This window comes from Trichechus manatus, unplaced genomic scaffold, assembly GCF_000243295.1.
Source record: "Trichechus manatus latirostris isolate Lorelei unplaced genomic scaffold, TriManLat1.0 scaffold00007, whole genome shotgun sequence".
NCBI lineage: Eukaryota > Metazoa > Chordata > Mammalia > Sirenia > Trichechidae > Trichechus > Trichechus manatus.
The window spans coordinates 4614302-4640854 of NW_004443943.1; the positions used below are offsets into that span (position 1 = coordinate 4614302).

General features: G+C 38.4%; 1 protein-coding gene across 1 annotated transcript in view; it reads left to right on the top strand.

Annotated features, from left to right (window-relative positions):
- ANK3 (ankyrin 3) overlaps positions 1-26553 on the top strand; it is a 742532-nt gene that overhangs the window by 637953 nt on the left and 78026 nt on the right. Inside the window, exons 25-28 of the mRNA XM_023739341.1 lie at positions 337-460; positions 5180-5282; positions 21235-21341; positions 26018-26242. Of these exons, the coding sequence (XP_023595109.1) occupies positions 337-460; positions 5180-5282; positions 21235-21341; positions 26018-26242 (559 nt within the window). The remainder of the gene's footprint in view (positions 1-336; positions 461-5179; positions 5283-21234; positions 21342-26017; positions 26243-26553) is intronic.

Consider the following 26553-nt stretch of genomic DNA (forward strand, 5'->3'; position numbering starts at 1 on the left):
GGCTAGAGGTGCGGGAAACTCTTGCTGACATTAAAAATCCACCTTTCTCATCAGCTGGGGCTTGCAGGGAGGGAGGAAGAAGGGAGGATGTTTTAAAATTGGTGATTAGCACCAGGAGCTGTTTACAGTACTTAAATTTATGCTTGAAATTTTGTACTAACCTCTGCTTTAAACGTTTTCCTTCTAAACATCAGTTATAAACATTATGCGGGGCTAGAGGAAGGTGGATATGATACAATGGGTGCTTTGCTGAGGGCCAGAGGAGCTGTTTTCTCCACAACTGACAGATGTTCAAAAGGGAGGCTTCTTATCTGGGCTTGTTTTGTACATCTGCAGGTGAAGATGCAATGACAGGGGACACAGACAAGTATCTTGGGCCACAGGACCTTAAGGAGCTGGGTGATGATTCCCTGCCTGTAGAGGGCTACATGGGCTTCAGTCTTGGAGCTCGATCTGCCAGGTACTTTATTATCACTGTTTCTCATAGTTAGTTTGAAACAGTCATGATGTGTCATAAACCAAAATCATTTTCATTTTGCACGCAGGCCCACAATGTGCTCTTTGGATGAGGATGTGAATTTGGTGAAATGTTCTCAACTCAAATATACATGCTCTGCTATTTTCTTTTCATGGTTTTAAGTCCTTAATTTTATGTGGTTGAACATATTAATTGTTTGTTCTTTTTTTCCACTGTGCAGTCATGCTTCAAGCATAGTAACAAAAGAGCTCACTGATGAAACTGGGAGAACCAATTTGGGACAAATGTTTTAAAAGTAACTTTTGCTCTCTATTGAAAGAAAATCTTATTTACCAATAAGTAAGAAATGTGTCTGTATTGATGGCTGACTGTCCTCTTTTTGCTACTGAAAGAATAATTTGTGACTGAAGATTAAAAGAGAGCATTCTTGAAAAAAATTGTCCTGTTTATTAAAATGGTCTGCCAACTGTTTGAGTATCTCTTCTAAAACTATTCCATTGCTTCGTTTATAAGGTGACACTTTAGGAGTTTTATCAGTGTCAAACAGATAGGAATGGTGGCAAATTCAGCCCATAAAACTGAAGCCTAAAAATGTTTGTAGTTGGAAAACCTTGGCTCACATTTATCTTACACTGGTTGAAAGAAATAGGACCTCATCCAGCATTTGGAGACTTCTTTTCCCTGTTGTGAATTAACAGCATGTTTGCTGACAGGTTATTTTAAAGCTAATGATTAACCCATCCAAGCCAGAGCCCTGGGGACATTTTCCTATAGTTTAAGGATCTGTTGTAAAAAGTTTCATTGTCTAATAGTAAATGGCACTCCTCGCAAAGTAAATCTGGGAGTTTGTTCTCAGTGTCACTGGTGTGGCCAGTTTAGATATTGAATTGATTTTTCTTCAAGTTAGTTCTTGTTTTTTTGGATAGAATTTTGAACCTCATGTAACTTAATAGAATTGTTACTTTATAAATACGTTGATAAAAGGCCTTAAAATCTTATGGTAGCAGGTGCCATTAATAAGGGGAAAATATTGTTTTGAAATAAGTAATATTTCAGATTATCTCAGTTAGCAACAAGTTATAACTGAGAATTTGCCAGATCTTAAAAGTCTCGAGGGAAAATTCTGTTTAGAAATTTAACAGCTTTTATTATCCAATAACTAGCTACCTTCCCTTCCTCTGATAATATATGAGACACCATTTTGTGAGTCCATTGTGTGTATATAGAAAATTGTAGTCATTGACATCCAGTGAGATATAAAACCAGAATATTCTCTTATAGTTAATTTTTTTCTTAAGACAATTCTAAGCCTTTCACACTTGTAATTTTGATTGCACCATTATTTGTTGCTATTATGTGTAACTCATTTTTTTGTACGTTGGCAACTCATGTTATGCTCAGACACAAAAAATTTTTAAGAATCTGTAAAACATATTTTTAAAGCACATTGTTAGAGTATTAACAGACTATTCTGAGTGTAACATTTAAAAAGGAATACATTAAATGTGTACTTCATTCAATCATGACTTTTTTTCTTTTTTCTCTGTCTGATTTTTTGCTTTCTATTTCTCCTCTTTCTTTCTAAAAATACTATAAAATAGTCCCAAGGTCAGGTAAGAGGACATGACACTTTTACAGTGTTTCTTTCCCTCTCCTGCTCATTTGCTCATTTTTCTTTTATTCAGCATTGTGATGTGATGTGCTCTGATGTGCTTTTTTTTTTTTTCTGCTCAGCTTTAGAAAATCGGTTTTGTGATTGTGAGAAAATCAGCAAGTAACTAAGTCTATGATAAGAAATGTTACTTATGCAAAATTGACTGAATACTTGAGGAATTTCTTTGCTTAACAAATTTTGAAGAGTGCATGAAATAACTGAGAAATTTCACTGGGTTTAAAGAAAAAGTCATGTTTTGCAAGGCTGTTTGTTTGCTGGTTGCTGTTTTATTTGAGTTGTGCTAGGTACATTAGTGTGATTTTAGAATTGTGAGGCATGTGTTTTTCTAACGCTTCCTGTATTTAACACTCAGGGTATACTGATGGCTACAAATAATGTAGTTGACCTTAGTAGAAAATATTTTAATGCTTTCCAGAACCCCATGCAAACAATCTCTAATTTTAGTAACTGAAAGTACTTCAGTGTATTAAGGATTGAGAGTGAAGCTTAATGGATCTGCTGGGCTCCATCTGTCTGATGTAGGTTGGACTGGACCATTAGGAGCAGAAACCGTAGACATGACGTAAAACGAAGACACCCCTAGGCCTTTTCGTTGATAGCTCCCAATTGTAGGCTCTGTAGTTACTTATATATGTTAAAAGAGGAAGGGATGTTTAAATAGAATCATCAAATCTTGTTGTTTCTGCCATCCAGTCGGCCCCTGGCTCGCAGTATACCCTCTACGAAAAGGAACTAAACGCTGCCTGGTCTTGCACCATCCCCATGATCGGTTGCGCATCAGACCATGGTGATCCTTAGATATATTTAAAAATCGAAATTAAAATTTATGTGTATGTATTTTTTAATTTTAAGTGTCCATATCTACCATAAAACTATCTCACGTACGACCAGTATTTACACATTGTGCTCTGGGAGCCATAACTTAAAGGAATAAATGTCCAATGCAGAGAGTGGTGCTTCCCAATGTTTGTCAAGCCATGTCAGTGGGGCAGTATGGAGCCTTGCTATGAGTAGTTAGAAGCTGCACTGTCTAATACCATAACCACTAGCCACACATAGCTATTTAAATTTAAATTAAATAAAATTTTGCTTCCTCAGTCGTGCTAGCCTTCATTACAAGTACTCAGTATCCACATGTGGCCAGTGGCCTCTGTATTGGCCAGCACAGATATAGAACATTTCCATCAGTGTGGAAAGTTCTATTGGACAGTGTTGAGTTAGAAAGTAGAGAGAGAATTCCTGCTTTCAGGAAGCTTACGTTGTATTTGGGGAAGGTAAGGGGCTAGAAACAGAAAGATATATTTGCAACTGAAATTGGGAGGGAGAGTTATTTAGTTATGTGACTGGGGCACAGAAGGCACGAGTGTGCATGGTCAGAGCCGCGTGGCTGAGTTAGGTTTGTTCCTCCACGCAGGGATAATGCTTCCCGTTTTTGCTTCTGAATCCCCAGTTTCTCAGATTGTACCTGGCTCTTAATAAACCGACTGCCATCGAGTCGATTCAGACTCAACAGCAACCCCACAGAGTTTCCAAGGCTGTAAATCTCTACGGAAGCAGACTGCCACATCTTTCTCCAGTGGAGCAGCTGGTAGTTTCGATCCGTTGACCTTTCGGTTAGCAGTCAAGCGCTTTAACCACTGTGCCACCAGGGCTCCCTTGGCTCATAATAGTCACTCCATAAATTCTTGCTGTGTACATTACATAATGACTCTGTATAGTGATGGTCATTGTTGTTTTTTGTATCAAAGATTCCTCTGAGATTCTGCTGAAAGCTAAGTCTCGAATCCTGTAAGAATGCACTTTTCCATTTGCATACCCGTTGCCTTCTAGTCAATTCCCACTCATTGCGACCCTGTAGGTCAGAGTAGAGCTGCCCCCATAGGGTTTCCAAGGAGCAGCTGGTGGATTCGAACTGCTGACCTTTTTGTTAGCAGCCATCTTAACCACTGTGCCACCAGGGCTCCCCCATTTGCATAGACACCTAAAAGAATGCCTATAATTTCAGGAGCCTTTGCATCTTGGTACAAGAATACCCCCTTTAGAGTAATCTTGCGTATAGTACATAGTGGGGAAAAAACAGAGTTTTGTGCAAAGCAGGAAGTAATTCCTTATTTACCTCTTTTTTTTCTCTTCTCTCGATGAAGCGTAAACAAGGCAAGGCCAGGGTCTACCTGATTCAACCAGTAAAGATACAACAAGCCACTTTTAGATTCAGCTAATTTATTACTTATATAGACAGTCATTCGTTTCTAATTTAGAGGTCAGTGTGGTGCGTGGTGCTTCCTAGTACCAGGTGACCCGCACTATAGGAAGTTTAGGGAATGTATGGAGAATTTGTAAGACGCTAGAAAGGAGGACAGTAGAAAAGAGAGAGGGGAAAAAAGAAAAGAGCAAATCTGTTCCTGCAGGAAAGACAAAATAATCATACATGGAATTTGAATTTTTCCTTGAGGCCAGGAAGATGATGAAGAGGAGGATAGAAGTTGTATCCATAACACTACGTCTTTCTTGATGTTTTCAATTAGTAATGACTATAAACCATATGAACACATATGTTAAAGCTATATCTATTTCCCAAAGTCTTACAAACAGACCCATTTAAAGCAGGTGTAATTCCCTTGAACAGTACCAGCCAGGTACATACGGATCAGAGAGGAGAGTTGGACATAAGGTCTTACCCTAAGAAAATCTTGGTCAGTTTATCTAGAATCACATGGTTCTTCTCAATTGTTGTGTTGGTTCAACTGTCATAGTGAAACATCCAAAGTGTTTCATGTGTTTTCATCTTGTCACAGATTTAACACCAATTGGCTGGATTTCAAACAAAACCTGATGACGAGGTTATCTAAGCTCAAGAGATTTCCTCAAATATAAAGAATTTTGTTTTTGACAGTGTCTTTTCAAGAATGACTTTTGTTGCTATTTTTAGCCATCCTTGCGTGTTTTTAAAGTTGCATGCTTTAATTTTCTTTTATTCATCTCATCGTCATCTCCAATTGTTGAATGGTTAACCGTAAATACAACAGCCTCCGCTCCTTCAGTTCGGATAGGTCTTACACTTTGAACAGAAGCTCCTATGCTCGGGACAGCATGATGATTGAAGAACTCCTTGTACCATCCAAAGAGCAGGTAGGCATTCTTTTTAAAATAGTCTTTGATTGGTAAGCTTTCATTTGTATCATTGAATAAACTCAATGTCCGGTGACAGAGCCTATATTTCTGCATGTTTGGTTTTGCATTTGTAAATCTTTGGGTGTTAGCCAGTCAAAAAGTAGATCAGTTTTACCCTAACAGAAATATCCCTCTCTTCTGCAGGTGAGTCCCTAAAATTCGACAGAGAGGAACTGAGACCGTTCTAGGAAAGGCATAGATACTTATCATTGAGTTGAATCTGCTATAATTTTTTTTTAGGAAGAGATCATCAATGATAGCTAAAGTTGATAACATTATTCCCATAGATGTTTTATTTTACTAAACAATGTATGCATGTTGGAATTTGCTAGAATTGTTTTTAGCAAGTAATTAAAGATTAGGTTGGTCGTGTGTTTGATCCCTTACCTTCAAAGTGATGAGGGTTCCCAAGATAAGTGGTGTCATTTTGCTTTCTACTAGCATCTCTGCTACATTCATTTGGTGTTTGTGTGGGTTTTTTTTTTTTCCTTTTAACAGTTGTGGTTGAATAGATACTGGGCATAGTCTGCATATAGACCCAGGATGGTTCATTTTTCTAGATAATAAAATACCTGGTTCTATTTATTTATTTATTTTATGGTTGTAGTTTAAGTGAAAGTTTACAATTCAAGTTAGTCTCTCATATAAAAATTTATACATACATTGTTATGTGACCCTAATTGCTCTCCCTATACTGTGACAGCACACTCCTCCTTTCCACCCCTGATTTCGCGTGTCCATTCAACCAGCTGCTAACCCTCTCTGCCTTCTCATCTCACCTTCGGACAGAAGCTGCCCATTTAGTCTCACGTACTTACTTGAGCTGAGAAGCGCACTCTTAACGAGTATCATTTTATGTCCCACAGTCCAGTCCAATCTTTGTCTGAAGAGTTGGCTTCGGGAATTGTTTTAGTTCTGGGTTGACACAGAGTCTGGGGCCATGCTTTCTGAGATTCCTTCAGTCTCAGTTAGACCATTAAGTCTGGTCTTTTTACTAGAATTTGAGTTCTGCATCCCACCCTGCCCTAGCTTCATGAGGGACTCTCTGTTGTGTTCCCTGTCAGGGCAGTCATTGGTGGTAGCCAGACACCATCCAGTTCTTCTGGTCTCAGGCTGATGACGTCTCTGGTCTCTGTGGCCGTTTCTGTCTCTTGGGCTAATAATTTTCTAGTGTCTTTGATGTTCTTCATTCTCCTTTACTCCAGGTGGTTGGGAACAATTGATGCATCTTTAGATGGCGGCTGGCTAGCTTTTAAGACCCCAGATGCCACTCACCAAAGTAGGATGCAGATTGTCTTAATAAAGTTTGTTATGCTAATTGACCTGGATGTCCCCTGAAAGCATGGTCCCCAGACCTCCACCCCTGCTATTCTGTCCCTTGAAGTGTTTGATTGTATTCAGGAAACTTCTTAGCTTTGGTTTAGTCCCATTGTGGTGACTTCGCCTGTAATGTGTGCTGTCCTTCCCTTCACCTAAGATAATTCTTGTCTATTATCTGTAAAATACACGGTTTTAAATATTTATGGTAGTGCCTTGATGATGGATGAAATTGTTTTGACCATAAATCTAATTTTGTAGGTGGCTTATTATATTTGAACAGTGTAGATAATTGATTAAACCATGCTGAACATATTCACTGCACAATGAAGGTAAACTGAAGCAGACAAATAAGTGGTAGTCAGTTATTATAGCCAAGTTTGAAGTTAAGCAATGGGCAGTCAGACCTTTGAGACTCCCACATGTCTGGAGATGCGGGCTTCCAGACATACAGGTGTGCATTGTATTTCACAATGTCCTACAATAAACATTTTATTATATTATACTCTTAGAATATTCTTAGCAAGCAGGTCTCCTAGAGATTAATGCAGTAGTTATTCGATGTTTGGACAAACAAAAACCTCCTGTAAAATGATTATAGGTGCGGTAGCATAGCATGGGTTTAAGTGGGTGGTGGTGGTGATAGGTGCCAGCGAGCTGGTTTCAACTAATAGCGACCCTATAGGACAGAGTAGAACTGCCTGTATGGTTTCCAAGGAGTGGCTAGTGGATTTGGATTTGGATTTGAACTGCTTACCTTTTGGTTAGCAGCCAAGCTCTTAACCACTGTGCCGCCAGGGCTTCTAAGTGGGTGTTAGCAACAGAGAAAGTGCTTGTCTCAAGTAATGAAGCTCAGCCTTTAGGTGAGAGGCGTTGCCTGGTTGAGATTTACTGAAGAACCCTTTGCTCAGTTGGCTATGGTCATTATCCTATACTCTAGTAATCCTGCTCTCTTCATGTTCTCGACTGAAATGAAATGTCAGTGGATATGTTGATAATATTTATAAGCATAGAAATTCCTGTTCTCTGTGCTCTAAAAGCACCCCACAAAACTTAGAAAATTAAGGTGAAAAGAGATTTGGGTATCAGTGACAATTTGCTTATATAAAACATGTGCTTAATTCTGTAATGCAATGGAAAATACCTGATGAACCTAATTATAGTTTATATTTCTGAATATATATTTGTTCTGGGGCAAGGACCTGAAATTGGAACCACCACCACCACCACCACCATCACCATGACCCCACCATCACCACCACTATTCCAGTTACTCAGCCTTCCATCTTCTGCACCCCAACCTTAAAATATAAATGTCTGCAGTGCTACAAGGCTGCATATAGGCTTTCGAGGGTTCTTACACCATTACCTTTTAGCAGCTACCAAGACCCCGCTTACTCAGGTACTAAGGATTTATAAAAGGAATAAACGACAAAGGGAACTTTTGAGGGGAAAATGGTGCTCTGTTAGTTAGTGCTGTTGCTCCTTCAATTTCAGAGCACCTCTGTGGATGTCACAGATATTTCTGTTGACCGTTCAGGGGAAAAGAGAAAGGAGGACGTCTTGAAAAACTTTTATCAGTACATTTTAAGTTGATAACTACAGAGGCAGGAAGGAACTTTCTTTAATGACCGCGGAGCATCCCATGGACTGACAGGAATTCCTTGTAGAGCTAGCATGTTTAAAAATCATCTAACATTACACATGGCCACACAAATCCATGATAAATTCACCGGAGATTTGAAAAACATATGAGCATCATTTTGAAAAGTGGCGACTTGAAAAAATATTTATAAAAAACATTTTAAGGAGAGTTGGGGACATTTGAAAATGTGCTGGATAATCCTGTTAGGAAATGATCAATTTTCCTAGCAGTAATAATAGTATTGAAGCCATTCAGGAGAATATCTCTATTCTAGAGATACACATGCTAAAGTTTTTAGAGATAAAGGAATCAAAGTAAGCAATTTATTTTCAAATGGTGCAGGCAAAAAAAAAAAAATCCGTGTGTGCGTGCATGCGTGGAGCAAGAGAGAACAAAAGGCAAATGTTCATAGTTGAATCTAGGTGGAAGGTATTTGGGTATTATACGTTTCTTTCAGCTTTGTTGTTTGCATGAACGTCTTCGAAATAAAAACTTGGAGGAAAGAGAAAGAGAAATTCTGACGGGTGCATTAGCGTTTTTAGTTTCTAGTGTCTCATTTCTCTAGAGAAGAAAGGAGAAGGCGTCTGTCAGATACAGGAGCGTAGTTAACACTGAGCAAGACTACTGAAAAGCACTTCAGAGTTACATTAACACCTTGTATTAGAATTCAGTGATGAAAAACCATAATATTTATGTATATATTTTCTCAGTGTAACTCTATAAATTTCAAAATGGAGTTTCTTTTCTTTGAATCTTAGTAATCTTTTTTTTATGCCTGAAAGCATGAAAAAAAGTCTTACATACTTGGAATTCCTTACTGTCAGATTTTAAGCTACGTATCCTGTCACTACACAATTAAAGTTGCTGTGACAAATAAAGGCTCTTTAAAATTGACTTTCTGGCACTTAGATAGGTTTCCTTTTTTCAACAAGAGTAGACCTCACCCCGTACAAAGCGCAGTTGCCTCTTGATTATCCTGGTGCTGATTAGTCAGTTTGCACATTAACCACAGTTAGTGTAGTTGAGACCTAAGATGATTAGCTCCGGTGGTTCCCACCTTCCTAGAAACCTGTGTTGGGCCAGTGTGGATGTCACGGTTGGGGTGGGGAGAGGTAAAGCCATCCCACTTGCCTGCTGGGCCTTAATCGTGATTAATCTGTAAACCACTTAAATCACCCTTGAATAGTCAAGAGTGATCTGTTTTTACTGTGATAAATTGGGTTTTCCAAGCATTCTTTATTCTTTTACCTTCCCATTCACCTGGTAATCAAGTCACCTGTTGATAGGTTTCTGAAAACGTGTTTGTAAATAGAATCAGTGTTTGTCAGAAGATCTCATTCTTTAATTCTGATTCTTGACCCTGACTGCTCTGAGAATCACCTGGGACGGTGTTAAGGGACCATTGTTTGGTCCTATTCAACGGGCCTGGGGTGGGGGCTGGGCATGGAAATTTTAAACACACCCAGGGTTGAGAGCCAGTGGTTTGTAGTGAGGGTTCTTTAACGGGATGGTCCATCAGAATCACCTGTGGCTCTTTTAAAAAACAAGATGCCTATGGAATCAGATCCTCCATGGCTGAGTTCCTGGGCATGTGTGTTTTTTAAAGTTCCACAGGTCATTCTGGGATGCACCTCTAGTCAGAAACCCCTAACTTAAAGCAGTTCTGATGGGAATCCTTTTACATATGGGTAAGCCAGCATTTAATGTATTTGTTTTATACATTTGTGTGTATCAGGTTGTTTTAGAGGACATCTGCAGTTGGAAGCATTCCTTTTTAAATAAGAGTTAATAAATGAAGAATAGGGATAACTCTAAACCAAAGCCTGGTAGTTGGGGATGAGTGTCACAACAGAATGTTTCTTTCATTTCTTGTGAGATAATTTACTGAAAGCAACAGTCTGGTATGGCTTATGTAATGACTGTATGAGCCAGATAGACTAGTCCCATTACGTAAACGGAACACTGTGCAGTTGATGCCTTAAGCGTCAGGAGATATAAAGGTGGTGATGCTTGTGGTGGTGGTGTGAGCAGCTGGTATCTTAGCTCCTGCTATGTGACAGACAACGTTCTAAGTGTTTTACCAATATTAACTCATTTACATTCACAACAGTCCTATGAGATAATGTTTATACCCCATTAAAAAGATAAACTAAGGCTCAGAGAGCTTAAGTAACTTACTCCAGGAGACACAGCTATTAAGTGTCAGAGTCAGTACTGGACCCTGGATCCAGGTTCACCCCTTCTAACAGCTCCACTACACACTGTGGTGTTCCATGTGAAGAAGCAGCCAGTCCAAGGACCTTACTCTGTCCTCCAGGACCTTATACTATTTAGCATTGATGATATGGGTGAGATACCATCATCTTGATCTATTTTGTAGCATGAAAGATTATATTTAGACACAAGTATGTTTGTTATGCTTATTTCTAACAGTAAGTTCTTATTTTTCTCATTTAATGTGCTTTAAAAGGAGCTAACATAACATTCAGTAAGGAGTTAGGAGAATTATGAGGGACTATAAATGATGACATATAAGGCATCATTAAAGGAATGGAAATATTTGACCTGTAGATTGATAACTGGAGCCCTGGTGGCACAATGGCTAAGAGCTCTGCTGCTAACCAAAAGGTCGGCAGTTCAAATCCACCAGCTATGCCTATAGGGTTGCTATGAGTCAGAATTGACTCAATGGCAACAAGTTTTGGTTTTATAGATTGATACGGGGTAGAAGGCATGATACCCGTAAACCCAAACCATTGCCATCAAGTCGATTCGGACTCATAGTGACCTTATAGGACAGAGTAGAACTGTCCCATAGGGTTTCCAAGGAGCGGCTGGTGGATTCAAACTGCCGACTTTTTGGTTAGCCGCCGAGCTCTTAACCACTGCGCCACCAGGGCTCTGGAGGCATGATAGAAGTCTCCAAACGTTTTGTAGGCTAATCAGTTCATTACACTTGCTTTGAATTACTAGAAGTAGCTGTAAGTACAGTGGGTGTCTCCTGTAGCAGAAACATTTAATTCAATATGATTTAACATGATTTCCAATAGAGTTATTCAAAGATGGGAGAAAAACAGAAATCACTTAGTGGACATGTGTTGTTTTTGACTGCACACATCCATTCCACTTTCTTTAGTTGGCAGTGCTAGAATCTGATGGTCAAACCCCCATCCCCACCTATTTCTCAGTCAATGTAGTTTTGAAGGGGCTGAAGTCCCTCCTTTCCTCTAAGGGTGGGACCTAAGCCTGGCTAATCAGAGCATACCTTTTCCTGGATTACAGTGATTTTAACATGAAAAGTGAAATCTAAGCCAGTCTAATAATGCTCAAATTTGAGACTTTGTCGAGCCTTTTGGGAAAGAAAGATTCCATTGGGGTTACTAAGCTATAAAGATAGTATAAGCCTGAAACTGCTGGGGGTTATCTTCCTTGAAAGTGAGCCAGCATCTGTGGGAGAATCCAGGCTGAAGAGAAAGGATTCCTGCCATCATTTGAGCACTTGGATCCAGCCGTGCCTGAAAACTTTTCCTCTGTATAAGCCAGTAATTGACCTCAGTATACCCCTGCTCACCCTGGGTGGGGCTATCTTAAGCCAGTTTGATTTGAGTTCTGTTGTCACTGATATGCTTGCTGTCAGTGGTAGTCAAACTGGCATGAGCAACCACATATCAAGGACAACATAGAAAGTCTTCTAGCATCTTAAAGTGCCATTCAGCCTAGTTGATGCTTTCTCTCTAGAAATAAATATAGTTTTAACAAAACAACAGGAAAATAGATGCTATGACTTCAGGGAATAGCTATAAACCTGGGTGTTTCCAAGCAAAAATGTTTAGAAAGGAGTCCCTTTCTGATTGATTACTGCAGAATGAACACTTTCCATTTCCTGTCAGTTCTGTTGAATGAGAGGCAGTGCATCTACGAAGAGAGAAATAAGGCAGTACTCCTCCTTGCCCCCTCTCTCTGATTAGATTGCTTTCCTTTCGCAGACTTTCCCTTTCATACCAGATTTGCCCACATGGTTTATGCCTAAGGGGATGAATGTCAGGGTTTGGAAGGTTTAACCAAAGTGTCATCTAAACAGTTGCGTGGCCTGTTTGAATTTTGACTGTGGACATAATTCTGTATTTTATATCAGAGGCCTCTTTATAACCCAAGCAGCTGTCACATCCTCCACCCCGTAATGCTTCCCATTTATCTCACGACCTACTTATTCCAGCACCTTTGGATTGGACTTGGTTTTTCTGAAGCTAAGAATGGTATTATGTATATTTAGTTCGATATTGTGCTATGTACTACTTGATACATTAGCAGGTGGTGTGCACATTGAAGGAGCCCTGGTGGCACAATGGTTTAAGCCCTAGGCAGCTAACCAAAAAGTCATCAGTTTGAATCCATTAGCCACTGCTTGGGAGAAAGATGTGGCAGTCTGCTTCTGTAAAGATTACAGCCTTGGAGACCCTATGGGGCAGTTCTGCTCTGCCCTATAGAGTCGCTATGAGTCGGAATCGACTTGACAGCGATGGGTTTGGTTTTGTGTGTGTGTGTGTGCAGATGGGAGGTTCTTCAGGAGAAGCCGTTTATTTTTTCAAGATTCAGGCAATTTTCAATTATCTCAGTAATAGAAAAGAGGAACACCTAATCTAAAAGGCTAACTACGCTAATATTCAGCTTTTCCTCCTCTCTTAACTCACTTCCTCTCCTTCTCCCCACCTCCCACCAGCAGAGTAACCATCCTATTCCTTTCACTCAAGCTAGTTTCTAAGGGAAATTCAGAAATGTGTATGGTGGCAGAAGGTAGCCAGCCTGGGATTAAAGATTTCCTACAGATAGTCCCCAGGAAGATAAGCACCTTTGAGTAGTGACATTTAATACGATGCTTTCTCTCTTCAAAGTGCTTTGTCAGCATTACGCAGGTGATCCATTCGACACCTCTCACAGATTGGTCTGCAAGATTACAGATTTTGTTTTGAAGGCAGAGAGGTTGGTATTGCAGGTGGCTTAAGGCAGTACAGTTGGTTTAGATGTCTTGAGCTGGATGTTGCCTTGTAAGCAATTGTTCGGTCCTCAACAAACTCAGCTCCCACGCTGACCGTGATTCACCTTCTTTTGTTGAAGTTTGTAGATAAATTATCCTGAAATCAATCAGATTAGGAAATCTCAAATAAACATGTTCCATTATGGTTTATATTCTAGTCTCAAATAAAATAATTCTTAAGGGTAGTAATAGTTGACTTCACGAAAAGAAATAATTTATAGAGAAAAAAGGACCTGCTTTCTCTGTTACAGGAATCTTTTATTTTATTTTTTTTCTTATTTTGCTGCTTGGACCAGGTTTTCTCTTATGGTATCCATTTCTTAAAAGAATGTTTCCAACCCTGGTGCTGGATGTTCAAACTGATCTATGGTTTCGCTCAATGCCACTGTAGGTCACAATAATTATAATACTTAGTGCAGTACCTGCCAGAACATTTTCTTTTAAACGAGTCATCTCATTTCATGGTTTCAGCCACCTTATGGAATAGATATTGTCATTACCTCTTTACAGACAAGGAGACTGGGGTTGAAAGAGTTTACTTAACTTGCCCAAGTCCAGACAGCTGTTAGGTGGTAAAGCTGAGAAAGGCTTGGGTCTACTGGATGCTTGAACTCATTCTTCTGCTAACCATTAGGCTACTGCCACGCTCATAAGCAAAGTATGGCAGATCTGAGCAAAGTGTATAAGCCATGGAAAGAGTCTATGATTAGACAAGTATTTGTCAGCAGCTAAAACTCTTCAGTTATTCTTTCCTGATCCAATGGGCTATTCTGGCTTCTCCCTGTAGTCTGAGAAGGCACGTGCTATCCTCAAAAGCTGCACAGAGGGATGCAGCATTACCTAAATTTAAGAAATACATTATCTCCATTATAAAGAATCTAGGAGCATTAGGATTTTTACTATCCCCGTTTTTGTTTGCATGGTAATTTAGAGTTCAAATCACTTTCCCATTATCTGGGAGATTGCATTCTCACAGTGAACCGGAGCAGGTAGTATTATCAACCCGTTACCCTAATGCAGCAGTGGAGGTCTGGTGAAGTTTGTGTGACTTACCACTCACTGGGCTATGTAGTGATGCAGCATAACTCAAACCCAAGTCATCTTACTCTTTGTCCAGGGCAACTGGACAACAACACACACATGGGTTCCCTCTGCTTTGGCATAGTCCCATTTGTGGCCACAGGGTGAAGGTATCCTTGACAAGCCTTTGCTTTCCTGAGCTCCCAGACTGGTTACATCTTCCAGCTATTACTTAACTAAATCATGTTTACGATTTTCCAGATGAGATGTACTGAGTTTTGCATGTGGCCTGTTATCGTGAGGCCTACCGGGCGCTGTTAACATTAGCCTGTTGGAGCCAACTGTTAATTTGCAGGACCACCTTCTGCAGACCCCCAGAGGCAGCAGAACTGACATCCAAGGAGCCTGTAGATTCGTTCCTGGACCTTAATGGTGTCACAGCCTAGAGAATTACCTAATATTGGGGTGACTCTCGCCCCCAGTCTGTTTTCTTCCAGTCCTGGACATTTCTTCTCAGACCCGGACACGTGGTGTGTCCTCTTTTGTAAGACCAGTGTGTATTTGCTCTCCTCTTTCATCTGATAAATAGGGCTAGTGAGAAACTATTTTTGGAAAGTAGTAAGCTCTTGGAAACAGTGATATCATCATTAGTCAGGCTCTGGACTCTACTGAATAATGTGCATTTTGATTTTAATAGTATCCTTGACGTCACTTCCAAGATGAAAAATGATGTGCCTATTCATATCATTTTTTGACACGGGAGTAGAAGGTCTTACTAAATCAGTGTAAATTTTTCCTTAAAGTAGTTTTCTACTAAAGCTGGAGAGTTCTGGGTGTTGACTTTGTCCTGCCCAAAGAGAACTGTGGACTTCTCTTTGATTAGAGAAAATTACTTTCCGCCGTAAATTTTTAAAGTCACTCTGAACTTCAGCTTCCTCATATGTACGATGGGTATGATATTACTTCCCGGGGCTAATCAGTTATGAGCATTCAGAGAGCAAATGACTATAAAAGCCTAGGATAGTCCTCGACATTGAACAGATGCACACTGAATTCTGGTACAGCTGTTAACAAAGCAATTTAAACATTTTTGAGTTAACAAATAAGACCCAGACATTTTTGAAATGTGTTCTTATACCTGACTGGGCTCTGTTGATTTGATTTAAGCATGATGTAAGCAAGTGTATGTAACTGTGAAGGCCCAGTGCTGGGACTGGAATATTTTTATGTGTTTTTGCTGTTTTCCCTGCAGACTATCAGATTTTAACAAATGAGATAATGTAAAGTCCTGTGAAAAATATAAAAGGCTTTAGACGTGGAAGGAGACATGATTATAATTCCATGACATCACTGGCATTAATGCCAGATTTTTACATAGGTTTTCATTTAATGCCCATATCAACCATACCCCCAAATTGAAAGTGAGGAGACTGAGGCTGAGAAAAGTTGAGAAACATGCTTAGGACCACAAAACCGACAAGTGATGTTGGAACGTCTCTGAAGGCGCTTTAAATTAGTAAAGAATAAGAACAACTCAAAGCCAGAATATCTCCTTCATACCTGATGGAGGCCAGGTTGCAGGATGACTTAATGCCTGAGCTAAGTGGGCTTGCTAACTAAACCCCCGAATTAGACCGCCACCCAGCGGCTGGCAGTGCTGGCCAGGGGCAGGCATACCTCTCATGGAGGGTAGGCCCTGGGGAATAGAGGAGGACACCTGCCAGCTATGGCCAAACTCAACCCAAGAGAGCTAAGCCTGCATCTGAGTAGAGACTTCCTAACTACCTTTCCCAAATCTACCAGTCAGATAAATCACTCCACATTCCCAGGCCAAAGTGAACATAAGGGGCAGAGAGGCCCACAGTTACACAATCGAGTTACCTTTCCAAGAAGAAAAACTCAGGAGTGAGGAAAAAGTGTTCTCCTTTAACAAGTGGAAAAGGCAGTTTCCAAACCCAAGTCTGTGACAATTTCTAAACCAAAACTTTTCCATCAAACCCTGAGAACACCCCTCCTTGCTCTAGGAAACTTAAGCACCAGCTCCAGTCCGTCTCTGTAACCATTATTATATGTGGTGTTCTGTTTATCATTTTAAATGTCTGTTTGCTCAGAACAAAATGGAGGTAAAGCTTTTCACTGGTACTGCGGTGCCACGTACAATAACATGTCAGGCATTTTGAAATTGATATTGCTTACTAAAACAAGTAAATCATTCAAATTTCACATTTCAGTTATCAGTTATAAGTAAATCCTTTTCTGCAGAAATAAGTATTTGGAGACAAGTAGCTTGGAAATGAAGCTACCAATTTAGTCTCTGTCTATGAAACCATATGTTCAAGGGAACTACTTTATTTTGTATTTAGATCGATGCATTGTAGAAAAGCATTTTGCCTGTGTTCAGGTATTAAAATTTAGTTAGGTCTGCCCATAAACCTGAGCAAACCTCTATGGGGGAAAGAGCATCATGAATAAGAATTACTATGGCAAAAGTAAAGGCGTAAAGAAAGGACTCAAAGGGATGTGGACTCCCAGTGTGCTGGCACACTCCTGCCTCTGTAAATATTACATGATGGCGATGATACCTTTTTTGTGTGATATAATTCATTGTTTCAATAATTAATGTTACCCGTGTGTGTTTCTGAGAGTACCAAGGGTAAATAATTTACTGTAATTACCAAAGAGAAGTGATATTGTTCATTTATTAGAACTTTTTTGGGGGGTGCTTTGTTAAAATAACCTCAGCGCCCCAAATATAGGAAATGTAGTTTACCCAAAAATAAATCAATAAATAAGGGAGCAAGGAAAGGGGAGGGAGGGAGGAGAAAAAGTGAGAAACACTGCCCACTTTACATTAAATATTTGACTCTACTTCTAAAGGTTGAAGGGTTGGGGTTTCCAACAGCCAGTATAAGTAATTGGTAAATGAGGCCAGACTAAGACTCAACAACTCGTCTTTGGTAAACCAGTATAGAATTTGGGGTTTTTCCGAAGTGGTTTATTGCTATTTTGGGATTAGAACCTTGGTTCTGTGAGCTCTTATTAACACCATGAATTGCATGCTTATCCAGTAAATGTTTCCTCTCTTATCAAATGCAGAAAAATCTGTTCTTTATTCATTTTTGCATTTTCCTTGGATATAAGTGGGGTAGTTACTTGCACATAAGTGCTCTACAAATTCTCTTTAAATTTGATGTCAGGTCTTTTTTTTTTTTTAACCTTTGTAATTTGGAGTAAGTTTTTAAATTTAGGTTTTTTGTCCAAGTTATACATATAAATAAAAAGAATGTCATATAGTTCCACAAGACGTTCTTGTAAACAGATTCTCCATTTATACCTTCAGCTCTCTATTCTCTATTATTTTTTCTCCAGAAGCAACTGCTGAAAACACTTTCTGATAACTTATTTTATGCTTCCATATCTCCAAATAAGATGCATAGATTGCTCTCCTCCATTTCAGGCATCACTGACTCCCTATGATGGAAGATGAAGCTCTCATTTTTTCATACTTTCTCTCTCTCACATACGTGCATGGTAACAGAGAAGTATGAAAAAATGAAAGCTTCGTCTTCCATCTTGTTCTCTGCCTTTTATATTACTATGCCTATGTAAGTGCTACTCACAGATGTAAAGTGTGATAGTTTTTTGTTTTGGTACAATTTTTTTTTCCTTAGGTTTTTTTTTTTTTTTTTTCTTCCCATTTGCTTGGTGTTCTCCATATATATCACTAATCTAACCCATAAATTGTTACCAGTTGTGCAAATCTCCTCTCAATATTAGGTATTTTGTCAATTTCATCTAATTCTTCTCCCTTGGAGCTTTCCCGTTGTCAAGTTCCTTGCAGGCCCCCTGCCCAGGTGTCCTCTTGGGTCTTCCATTATCATCACCCTGAAGGTTCTCTTTCTTCTCTCATGTCTTCGCTTATCTTGGTATGGTCCTTCATTTTGGAGGAGAATATAATAGTTTCCTTAGAGAGTGCATGAGAAATATATTTTTTGAGGTTTTATGTATCTGAAAATATCTTAATTCAATTTTCGCCCTTTGTTTATTTGTTCGGCTAGTTATAGAATTCTGGGTTGAAAATCATTTCTTTTTAGAACACTGAAGAGATTGCTTCATTGCCTTTAACTTCAGTTTTTGCTGTTGAGAAGACTAATGGAGCCTTTTCCTCTTTGTGTATTTACGGTCTGTCTTTGTCCACAAGTTCTGCGATTTCACGATGGTACACCATAAAAACCAGTAAATTCAGACCCATGACAACCCCAGGTGTGTCAGAGTGGTACAGTGCTCCCTAGGGTTTTCACTGGCTGATTTTTTGGAAGTAGATCACCAGGCCTTTCTTCCGAGGCACCTCTGGGTGGACCCCAACCGCCAACCTTTTGGTTAGCAGCCAAGTGATTGACTGTACCACCCAGGAACTCTGATGGTGTACTATAAAAACCCATTGCTGTCTAGTCAATTCCAACTCGTAACAACCCTATAGGACAGAGTAGAACTGCTCATAGGGTTTCCAAGGCTGTAATCTTTGCAGAAGGAGACCGCCACGTCTTCCTCCCATGGAGCAGCTGGTGGGTTCAAACCCCAACCTTTCAGTTAGCAGCCGAGCATTAACCACTGTGCCACTAGGGTTCCTTTGTTATAATGTAGTGGAGTCTACGTTCATCCATGGTTCTGGCCACTCATTGGGTCCTTTTACTGTGGAAACTCAGGTCTTCAGCTCTGATTTAGTCTCTTTTTCACTATTTTATTTTCTAGAACTTCTGTTTTCTTTGCGGTGGTAGTGAGGATTTGACCTCCTCTCCTGAACTGGTCGTTTGCTTTCTTATATTTTCTCTTCTACTTTCAATTTTTTCCCTCTAATTTCTAGGACATTTCACTGGGAAATCCCACTGGTCAGGTCAGACTCCCCAGCGAAGACTCTCCCAATTTTCTGCCTAGAAATACTTACCCTAGCCATCTGTGTTCTGGGAAGAAGGCTGGGTCTGAACATTTCAGTATTTACAGTTTCACTTATTCCTCATTTTCAGTATTGAGTCTCTACCTTCAACTATGCTATTATTCCTCAATTCAGAGATACTTTTGAACTCCCCTCCAAGAATAAATCTCTACTTTTCTGCCAGGGTTTAGGGAGGGGAGGGGGGAGCATTGTTTGGCTAGTAATAATGAGGGGATTATGGAAGTCAAATAACTTTTTAAACATTTTCAACTGATTCTTCTTTTTTTCTAGTGATGTCTTTTAAACTCTTTGTGTATGTGTTTTTAAATAATTGACTGTCATTTTACTGGGGTTGCAGTAGGGACCAGATTTTTAGCAGAACAATAATTGAGATTATTTTTCCTTTTATCTGTAGGATAACAGCTTCATCAGACTTAAAGCATTCTCAGCCATTATCTCTTCAAATACAGCTTCTGCGTCATTCTCTTTCAATTGTACTTCTGGGAGTCCGGTTACACATATGTTAAACCTTTCACTGTGTTCCACATGTCTCATTCTGTTTTCTTTACTTTCCATTCTTTTTTTTTTAATCCATGCTTCCTTTTGTATGTTTTCCATTGACCTGTTCCAGTTTCCTATCCCTGTTTTCTATTGTGTCTTGTTCAGAGGTGGCATTATATTTAAAACTAAACAAATGCCCATTTGATTCTTCTTTATGTGTATTCTAGTGCTTTGCTGAATTCTCTACCTTTAAATCTATTTTCTCTATTTCCCCCCATTTTCTTAAACATATACTAATCATAGTTATTGTAAGATTATTGTTAGTTTAGTTCAATATCTAGATGAACTGTAGTCTGTTTATAATGTCTGGATTTTTTTGTTTTTGTTTTTCTCTGTGGTTTGGCTGTGCTTGACAATTTTGGTTGAATGCTTGCCATAGTGTATTAAAAAGTTATAGATACACCCAACAGTGTTACATTCCTCCAGAGACTGTTTCCATTTTCTCTCTGCTCGGCAGATAGACTGGTGGCTGATCATTTTAATCCAAAATTTTGTTGAAATGAGGCTGGTTTGTAGCTCTCTGGTTTGTCTCTGGCTGTCCAGTGTTCTTATTTGTAATCCTGGGGTAATCTTCATGTCTCCTGTCCCTTACAATTCCCAAACTCAAAATCTTTTCAATCATGAAACTGCCAAAAAAGCCCAGCTTTCTAGAGAGTTACTGGTTAGATTTCTAGCTTCCTCCTGTGCATAGCCCCAGAATTCAGCAAATGTTGTGAGTGGAAAACTGTAGAGTACTTGAGGCCACCCAAATTTCCGACGAAATCTCCTGATTTCTCTGTTCCCCAAGAAGGCCCCTGTAGGGAACCAAATTCTACCTATACTGGTAATTGACAAATGCCTCCAATTTTAAAATAGCAATAAAAAGTCGCCTCTTCAAGACTTTCCCCTCTTCAGAGTTAGCGCCTTTCCTTCTCAGTGCCTCAGCTGCTCTCTGTTGCATTCAGAGATGATTTCTGTATTTTATCTGGCTTACTCAGTGGAAGCATTAGTCCGCTGCCAGCTCTCTATTCCACTTGGAAACAGGGAGTCATCAAGATTGAATTATTTTTATTCTGAAAATTGGGCAAGAATTTTATAACACTTGTAGGATTAATTGGAAGTGTGTTGAAGTACTTAAAATCATGGTTGAAAATTACTTCTGTGATACTGCTTTTGCAGTGCAAATTACCCCGGGTGTTTCTTAGAAGATTGAAATAATACAACATATCATTTGACTTTATTTTTTAACTTCTCTTGTACTCAAATTTCAATATAAACCTTCATAGAGAAGGATTTGAAAAGTATGTATTTTGAATATTAGACTGTCTGGACTTCTAGAGAAATACAAGTGTATTTTATAGGTGCAGAGAAACCAGTGCTCGTGTGGATTGTTGATGTAATATATTGTTTTATTTTTCAGCATCTAACATTCACAAGAGAGTTTGATTCAGATTCTCTTAGACATTACAGCTGGGCTGCAGACACTTTGGACAATGTCAATCTTGTCTCAAGCCCTGTTCATTCTGGGTAAGTAACCAAAATGTCACTTTTCTTTTATCCTATTATCGTTGCATTTATTATTTACAGTTATAAATTCATATCACCAAGCTTCATATGTTTGAAATATTGGTCTTCGAAATATTGATCTTCTAAAGGACTTCATTAGTGAGTATATGTGACATGTATTTGTACACCATTAGTAATTTTTTAAGCAAATCTGCATATCTACTTTTATTGATAAAAGCACAATGTTAGAAAGGAAATGAATTAAATTATTAATTGCAGTGAAATTTCCTGGCAATTCTGGTACCTCTTCTAAGTTTTAAATTTTTCTTTTCAATTAAAAAAATACTAATTTCTCTTAATTCTACTTTACTATTGAAATGAAGGGAACCCTGGTGGCATAGTGGTTAAAAACTACGGCTGCTAACCAAAAGGTCAGCAGTTCAAATCCACCAGGCACTCCTTGGAAACCCTACTGGGCAGTTCTCCACTGTCCCGTAGGGTCACTATGAGTCAGAATTGACTCAAAGGCAATGGATTTTTTTTTTGTTTTATTGAAAGGAGGTTTTGTTTCTGGGCATCTGATTTTCCTTTCTAATAAAAAATTATTTCTGTTAATTTAATGTTACTGTTTGATGGCTTTGGAACTTTGCATCTAATAATAGAAGAATCTCGTTTAAACATTTAGTTAAATAAGCAGTGAGCTCTGTTGTTCATATTTTTTTCCATATGATATTGACCTTTGATCTACAAGTTGTTTTATATGATTTTTTCTTAAAAAGAAAATATAAACTTGAAACCTTCACATCAACAGTTGGTGCTTTCTGCCTTCTTGAAATAAAATTATAATTAAATTGCATTAAATAACAGCTAGGAAAAAAAGAAGAAAAAATGCACTTTAAAAAAAAAGATACAAATGTATATATACCAAAAGTGCTATAGTAAAAACCACATCATACAGACTCCCACAGCTGAATTGATAAATTAATAAATCAGTGTATTTTAGATATTGGATTCTTCACCTGTAGATATTTTAAACTTGGGATATCTGATATCCCTACAAAAGGAATAGGAGTAATCTATTAAAATGAGAAAAATCTCAAAATGTTAATTGCCTTTGAAACTGATATTTAGCCATAAATTAGTTGTGATCCAGTCAAGGGCAGGTTAATTTGGAATTAAATAAATTAATAATAATTAACATTTATAATGGGTCTTCTATTTTATAAAGTATTTTCTGATGCTTCTAATTAAAATATATTGTAATAGCTAACATATACCTAGTGTTTTTTGTGTAACTGGCATTGCGCTAAATCTTTTCCATGTATTTTTTAATTTAATATTTATTTGAACCTTAAAATGGAACTATTAGATATTACTCATTATCCCCATTTTACAGATGTGATGCCTGAGGCTCAGAGGAGTGCTACAGGTTATTTAAAGTAACTTACAGAATTGGGCCTTCTGACACCACATTTTGAAAACAAATCAATGCAGTGTCATTCAAATGGAGATAATTTACATGTACTCTCTACATATGAAAGAAAAGTATTCGAGTTTAATTTAGTAAGTGGAGAAGTTGAAGAAGTATAGACTAATAAAATCAGAAATGAACTTTCCCAAACATAGAAGATGATGAAGTATTAGAATATGAAAATTATCTCCCCTTCCCTTTGAGCTTTATTGACAACAATAGACATGTGCAGCGAGGCAGAATTACTAGCAGCCAGTGTGGGCTTATTTGAAAAAGAAAATATAAACTTGGCATACATTGGGCAACATTTCACTAATGCCAGGTCTGTGGAGTAGTCTGTATAGCCATTTCAGGCAAATATTTTTCCAGGTTGTACTACAAATGCCAAATGCCTTGGTTTCATTTTCTGATGGTTTTTACTTTTCATTTGCTTATCATTGACATTTTCTGTTGCTTGCTTCTAATTATCTTACATTAATTTTTCCCATTTGCTTTCTAAATTATTTTGCAGCTATTCTTCTCCACTTCCTCAGTATGATTCAAGGTGATAACTGTGTCCTTTATGTGAACCATCCTTTTTGCATTTTTAATTTATGTGACTTTTTCCCACAGTTAGATTGTGTCAATGTCTGTAGTGTATCAGCATTTGTTACCCTGCTGTTCCTAAAACTAGAAACATTTATGTGTTAGCTTTAGAACCGTTTGTAGATTTCATGCCGTAGTTTAAATATAATTATTAAGATATAAATATTATTAATCATCACCTTTTAATTTATTTCTGTAAGTTATGATGCATGAAATTTTGTTTTGCGCAGAGTGTGTAAAACTAGTCACAGTATTTTATAATGTTATTGAATAATAGGACCCAACATCCTGCTTAACGTATATATACTCCTACCTTTCCTCCATCTGTTGGCACCGTAAAGTTGAAAAGCTCAAAACAATAAATTATGGTTAAAGAGCACCAGCTATGCACTGGGTGGTCTGCAGAACGCAGAGAAAGAGAGTCTTCCGATTTGACATTAAAATCATCTTAGCTATACTTTTGTGTCCATTTGGTTCCAGTATTCTTTATACGTAGAATATTTTTATGTTGCCACTGATAATCATCTTACACAACCTTCAGACTGCTCGGCAACAAGCTGTATTACTTTTTTAGTATTAATGATCCAGTATAACCTACGGCGGTTTTTAAGCATACTTAGCAAAATCGTTTTCATTCATTGATTTATTCAAGAAACATTTATTGTGTGCTCACGGTGTGCAGCCACTGTAGGTTGAGTAGTGAACAAGATAGACCTTATCTGAATTACTCTCTGTGTTGTTGAGAGTCAGCTGTTGCCACGCAGGGCCAGCATTATCCTTACAGTGGAAACATTCCAATGTTACTTGTACTAGTACAACTGAATTTTCAAACCCAGACTTTGTCTGAATGGTTTTTAAGACATTTTGTTACTATTATTCCCAATCACACATTGATTTTAGTTACTAAATGCTGGGAAAATTCAGATTTTGGCTTAAGCTTCTTTGTAATATTGCCTTATTGCCTTGTTATTGAGTAAAGGCAGTTGTTAATTATGTAAACATATACATACACATTTGTGCACACACATCTAAGAAAATTTAGGCACCTAAGAGCAATTTCAAGTGAGCCTACTGTCATCTAACACTGGAAACAGTTTATTTGGAGAATTGTACAACTAAACAGTTACCGTTGTCTTTGACAAGGGAGTCTTTGTTTTGTTTTCTTGTTGGTTTTGATGGGGGCAGTCTGTCCTCTTACCTTGAGTAGCATAATGGTCCCAGCCTCTCCAAATAGGTAGAACGTTATCTAAGATGTAAATTGATCGTTAAGTAAATTGATTAAACTGAAAATGAGTAAAAGGGTATGGAGGTGTCTACCTTACTGAAGGCCGGAATTAATTCTGAAAATCTGATTGGCTGAAAAATGATCCCCATCGTATTGCCTGTTCCCATGGGATCCAGGGCAGTTTGCCATGTTGAAGAGTCACTTTTCCAAGGTTGAGAGTCCTCACCCTTCAGGAAAGGGTCCCCGGCTAGGATTTTCATGGAAGGCCATAAAATCTATTTGCAGGCTGTTATCACTGTTTTTAGATTAATAAATAATAGGGCATTTTGATGGATGGGATTGTAATTTCTCCAAAAACGTTTTAGGTATCCAAACAATTTTTTAATTAACAACATTTGGTGGTTTTCCAGTAAAAAGCTTATTTTCAAATGTGAAATTAGAATGCAAGGATATGTGTTTCTGTTGGCTTGTTCTGACTCGCACTCTTCCATGTGTTGAGCTCGTTGATAACCTGTTCACTAGCGTGCTTTGTAACACTGTGATGACAGTGGGAGGGCTCATGGAGGGCTTTTTCCATGAGCACATGATCAAAATCAGGAATTCCAGTATGCTGTTATCCAGATATTACAATTTATTTCCATTTCTACTTCCAGATAAATTTTTTCCTCCTTAGCTTGACTATAAAGATTGGTTTAAGAATTATGTAATTTAGAGATGTTCTCTAAAAAAATCTAAGATACCATTATTTGTATTGCTGTACAGATTCTCAAACATAGGTTATTTAAAACAATTTGTTAGCCCAAATTTATACTGAAAAGATTAAATCCCTTTCCATCAAAATTACCTTCGCAAAACTAGTCATCTTCTGCTTTTGGTCTTAAATTCTGCTTTATGATAGTTAAAATTAGTGTGTTGGTATACTAAATATACATTCATTTGACATACTGTGGAGTATCATCTTACTTGTATGGGGGAGAGGTGAGGTTACATAGTCAGCTTATGGCAGAAACCACTTATAGTTAAAATGATCCTTGAATATATCTTCAACCACCCACAAAGACCATACACAGTGGGTTTTTTGTTTTTAAATTTACAACCGTCTTTTAATAGCAGTTTTTATCCTGATGTTGAAACATTCACTCTTGTGTCAATTTGAGCATGTGATAAAGTGGTTGGCTTCTGTCAGGGGACCACATTAGACCAAAAAATAAGTTGTGGTGTTTCAGTTTTTGCCCAGCGCACAAGATAAATGCATGTTTGATGCGACTCCACCGTATTTATTTCCGGTTTATCTTGTAAGGGAGGAAATGATAGCTATATTGAACGTTGCTTTAAACTTTAACACTTAATTTCAAAACTTGCTGTGAAGATGATCTATTTCTCTTCGTAATTTGGCCTCTGGTTTTCTCCTTGCAGGTTTCTGGTTAGCTTTATGGTGGATGCACGAGGTGGCTCCATGAGAGGAAGTCGTCACCATGGGATGAGAATCATCATTCCTCCACGCAAGTGTACAGCCCCCACCCGAATCACCTGCCGTTTGGTAAAGAGACATAAACTGGCCAACCCACCCCCCATGGTGGAAGGAGAGGGATTAGCCAGTAGGCTGGTAGAAATGGGTCCTGCAGGGGCACAATTTTTAGGGTAAGTTGATTTGTCAATTTTAATCTTGGCCCTCATACTACACCTTTGATTTTCTTTACGCTTGTTAACTCAAGTAGTTAACTATTAAAACTACTTAGTTGGACAGTTTGATTGAGTACAACTTCTGTGTAGTGTCAGAGGTGACAAAACTGTGTAATTCTGTGAAAACTATTAGATTGATACTTCCTTAACTTGGTGCTGGTCAAAGCTTTCACTAACCAAGAAGCATGTTCTCTGCTCCGTAAGTGCATGGAACCCTAATGGCCCCTGTAGAAGTCCAAGGCATCGTTCTTAGGAAAAAGAAATAAAGA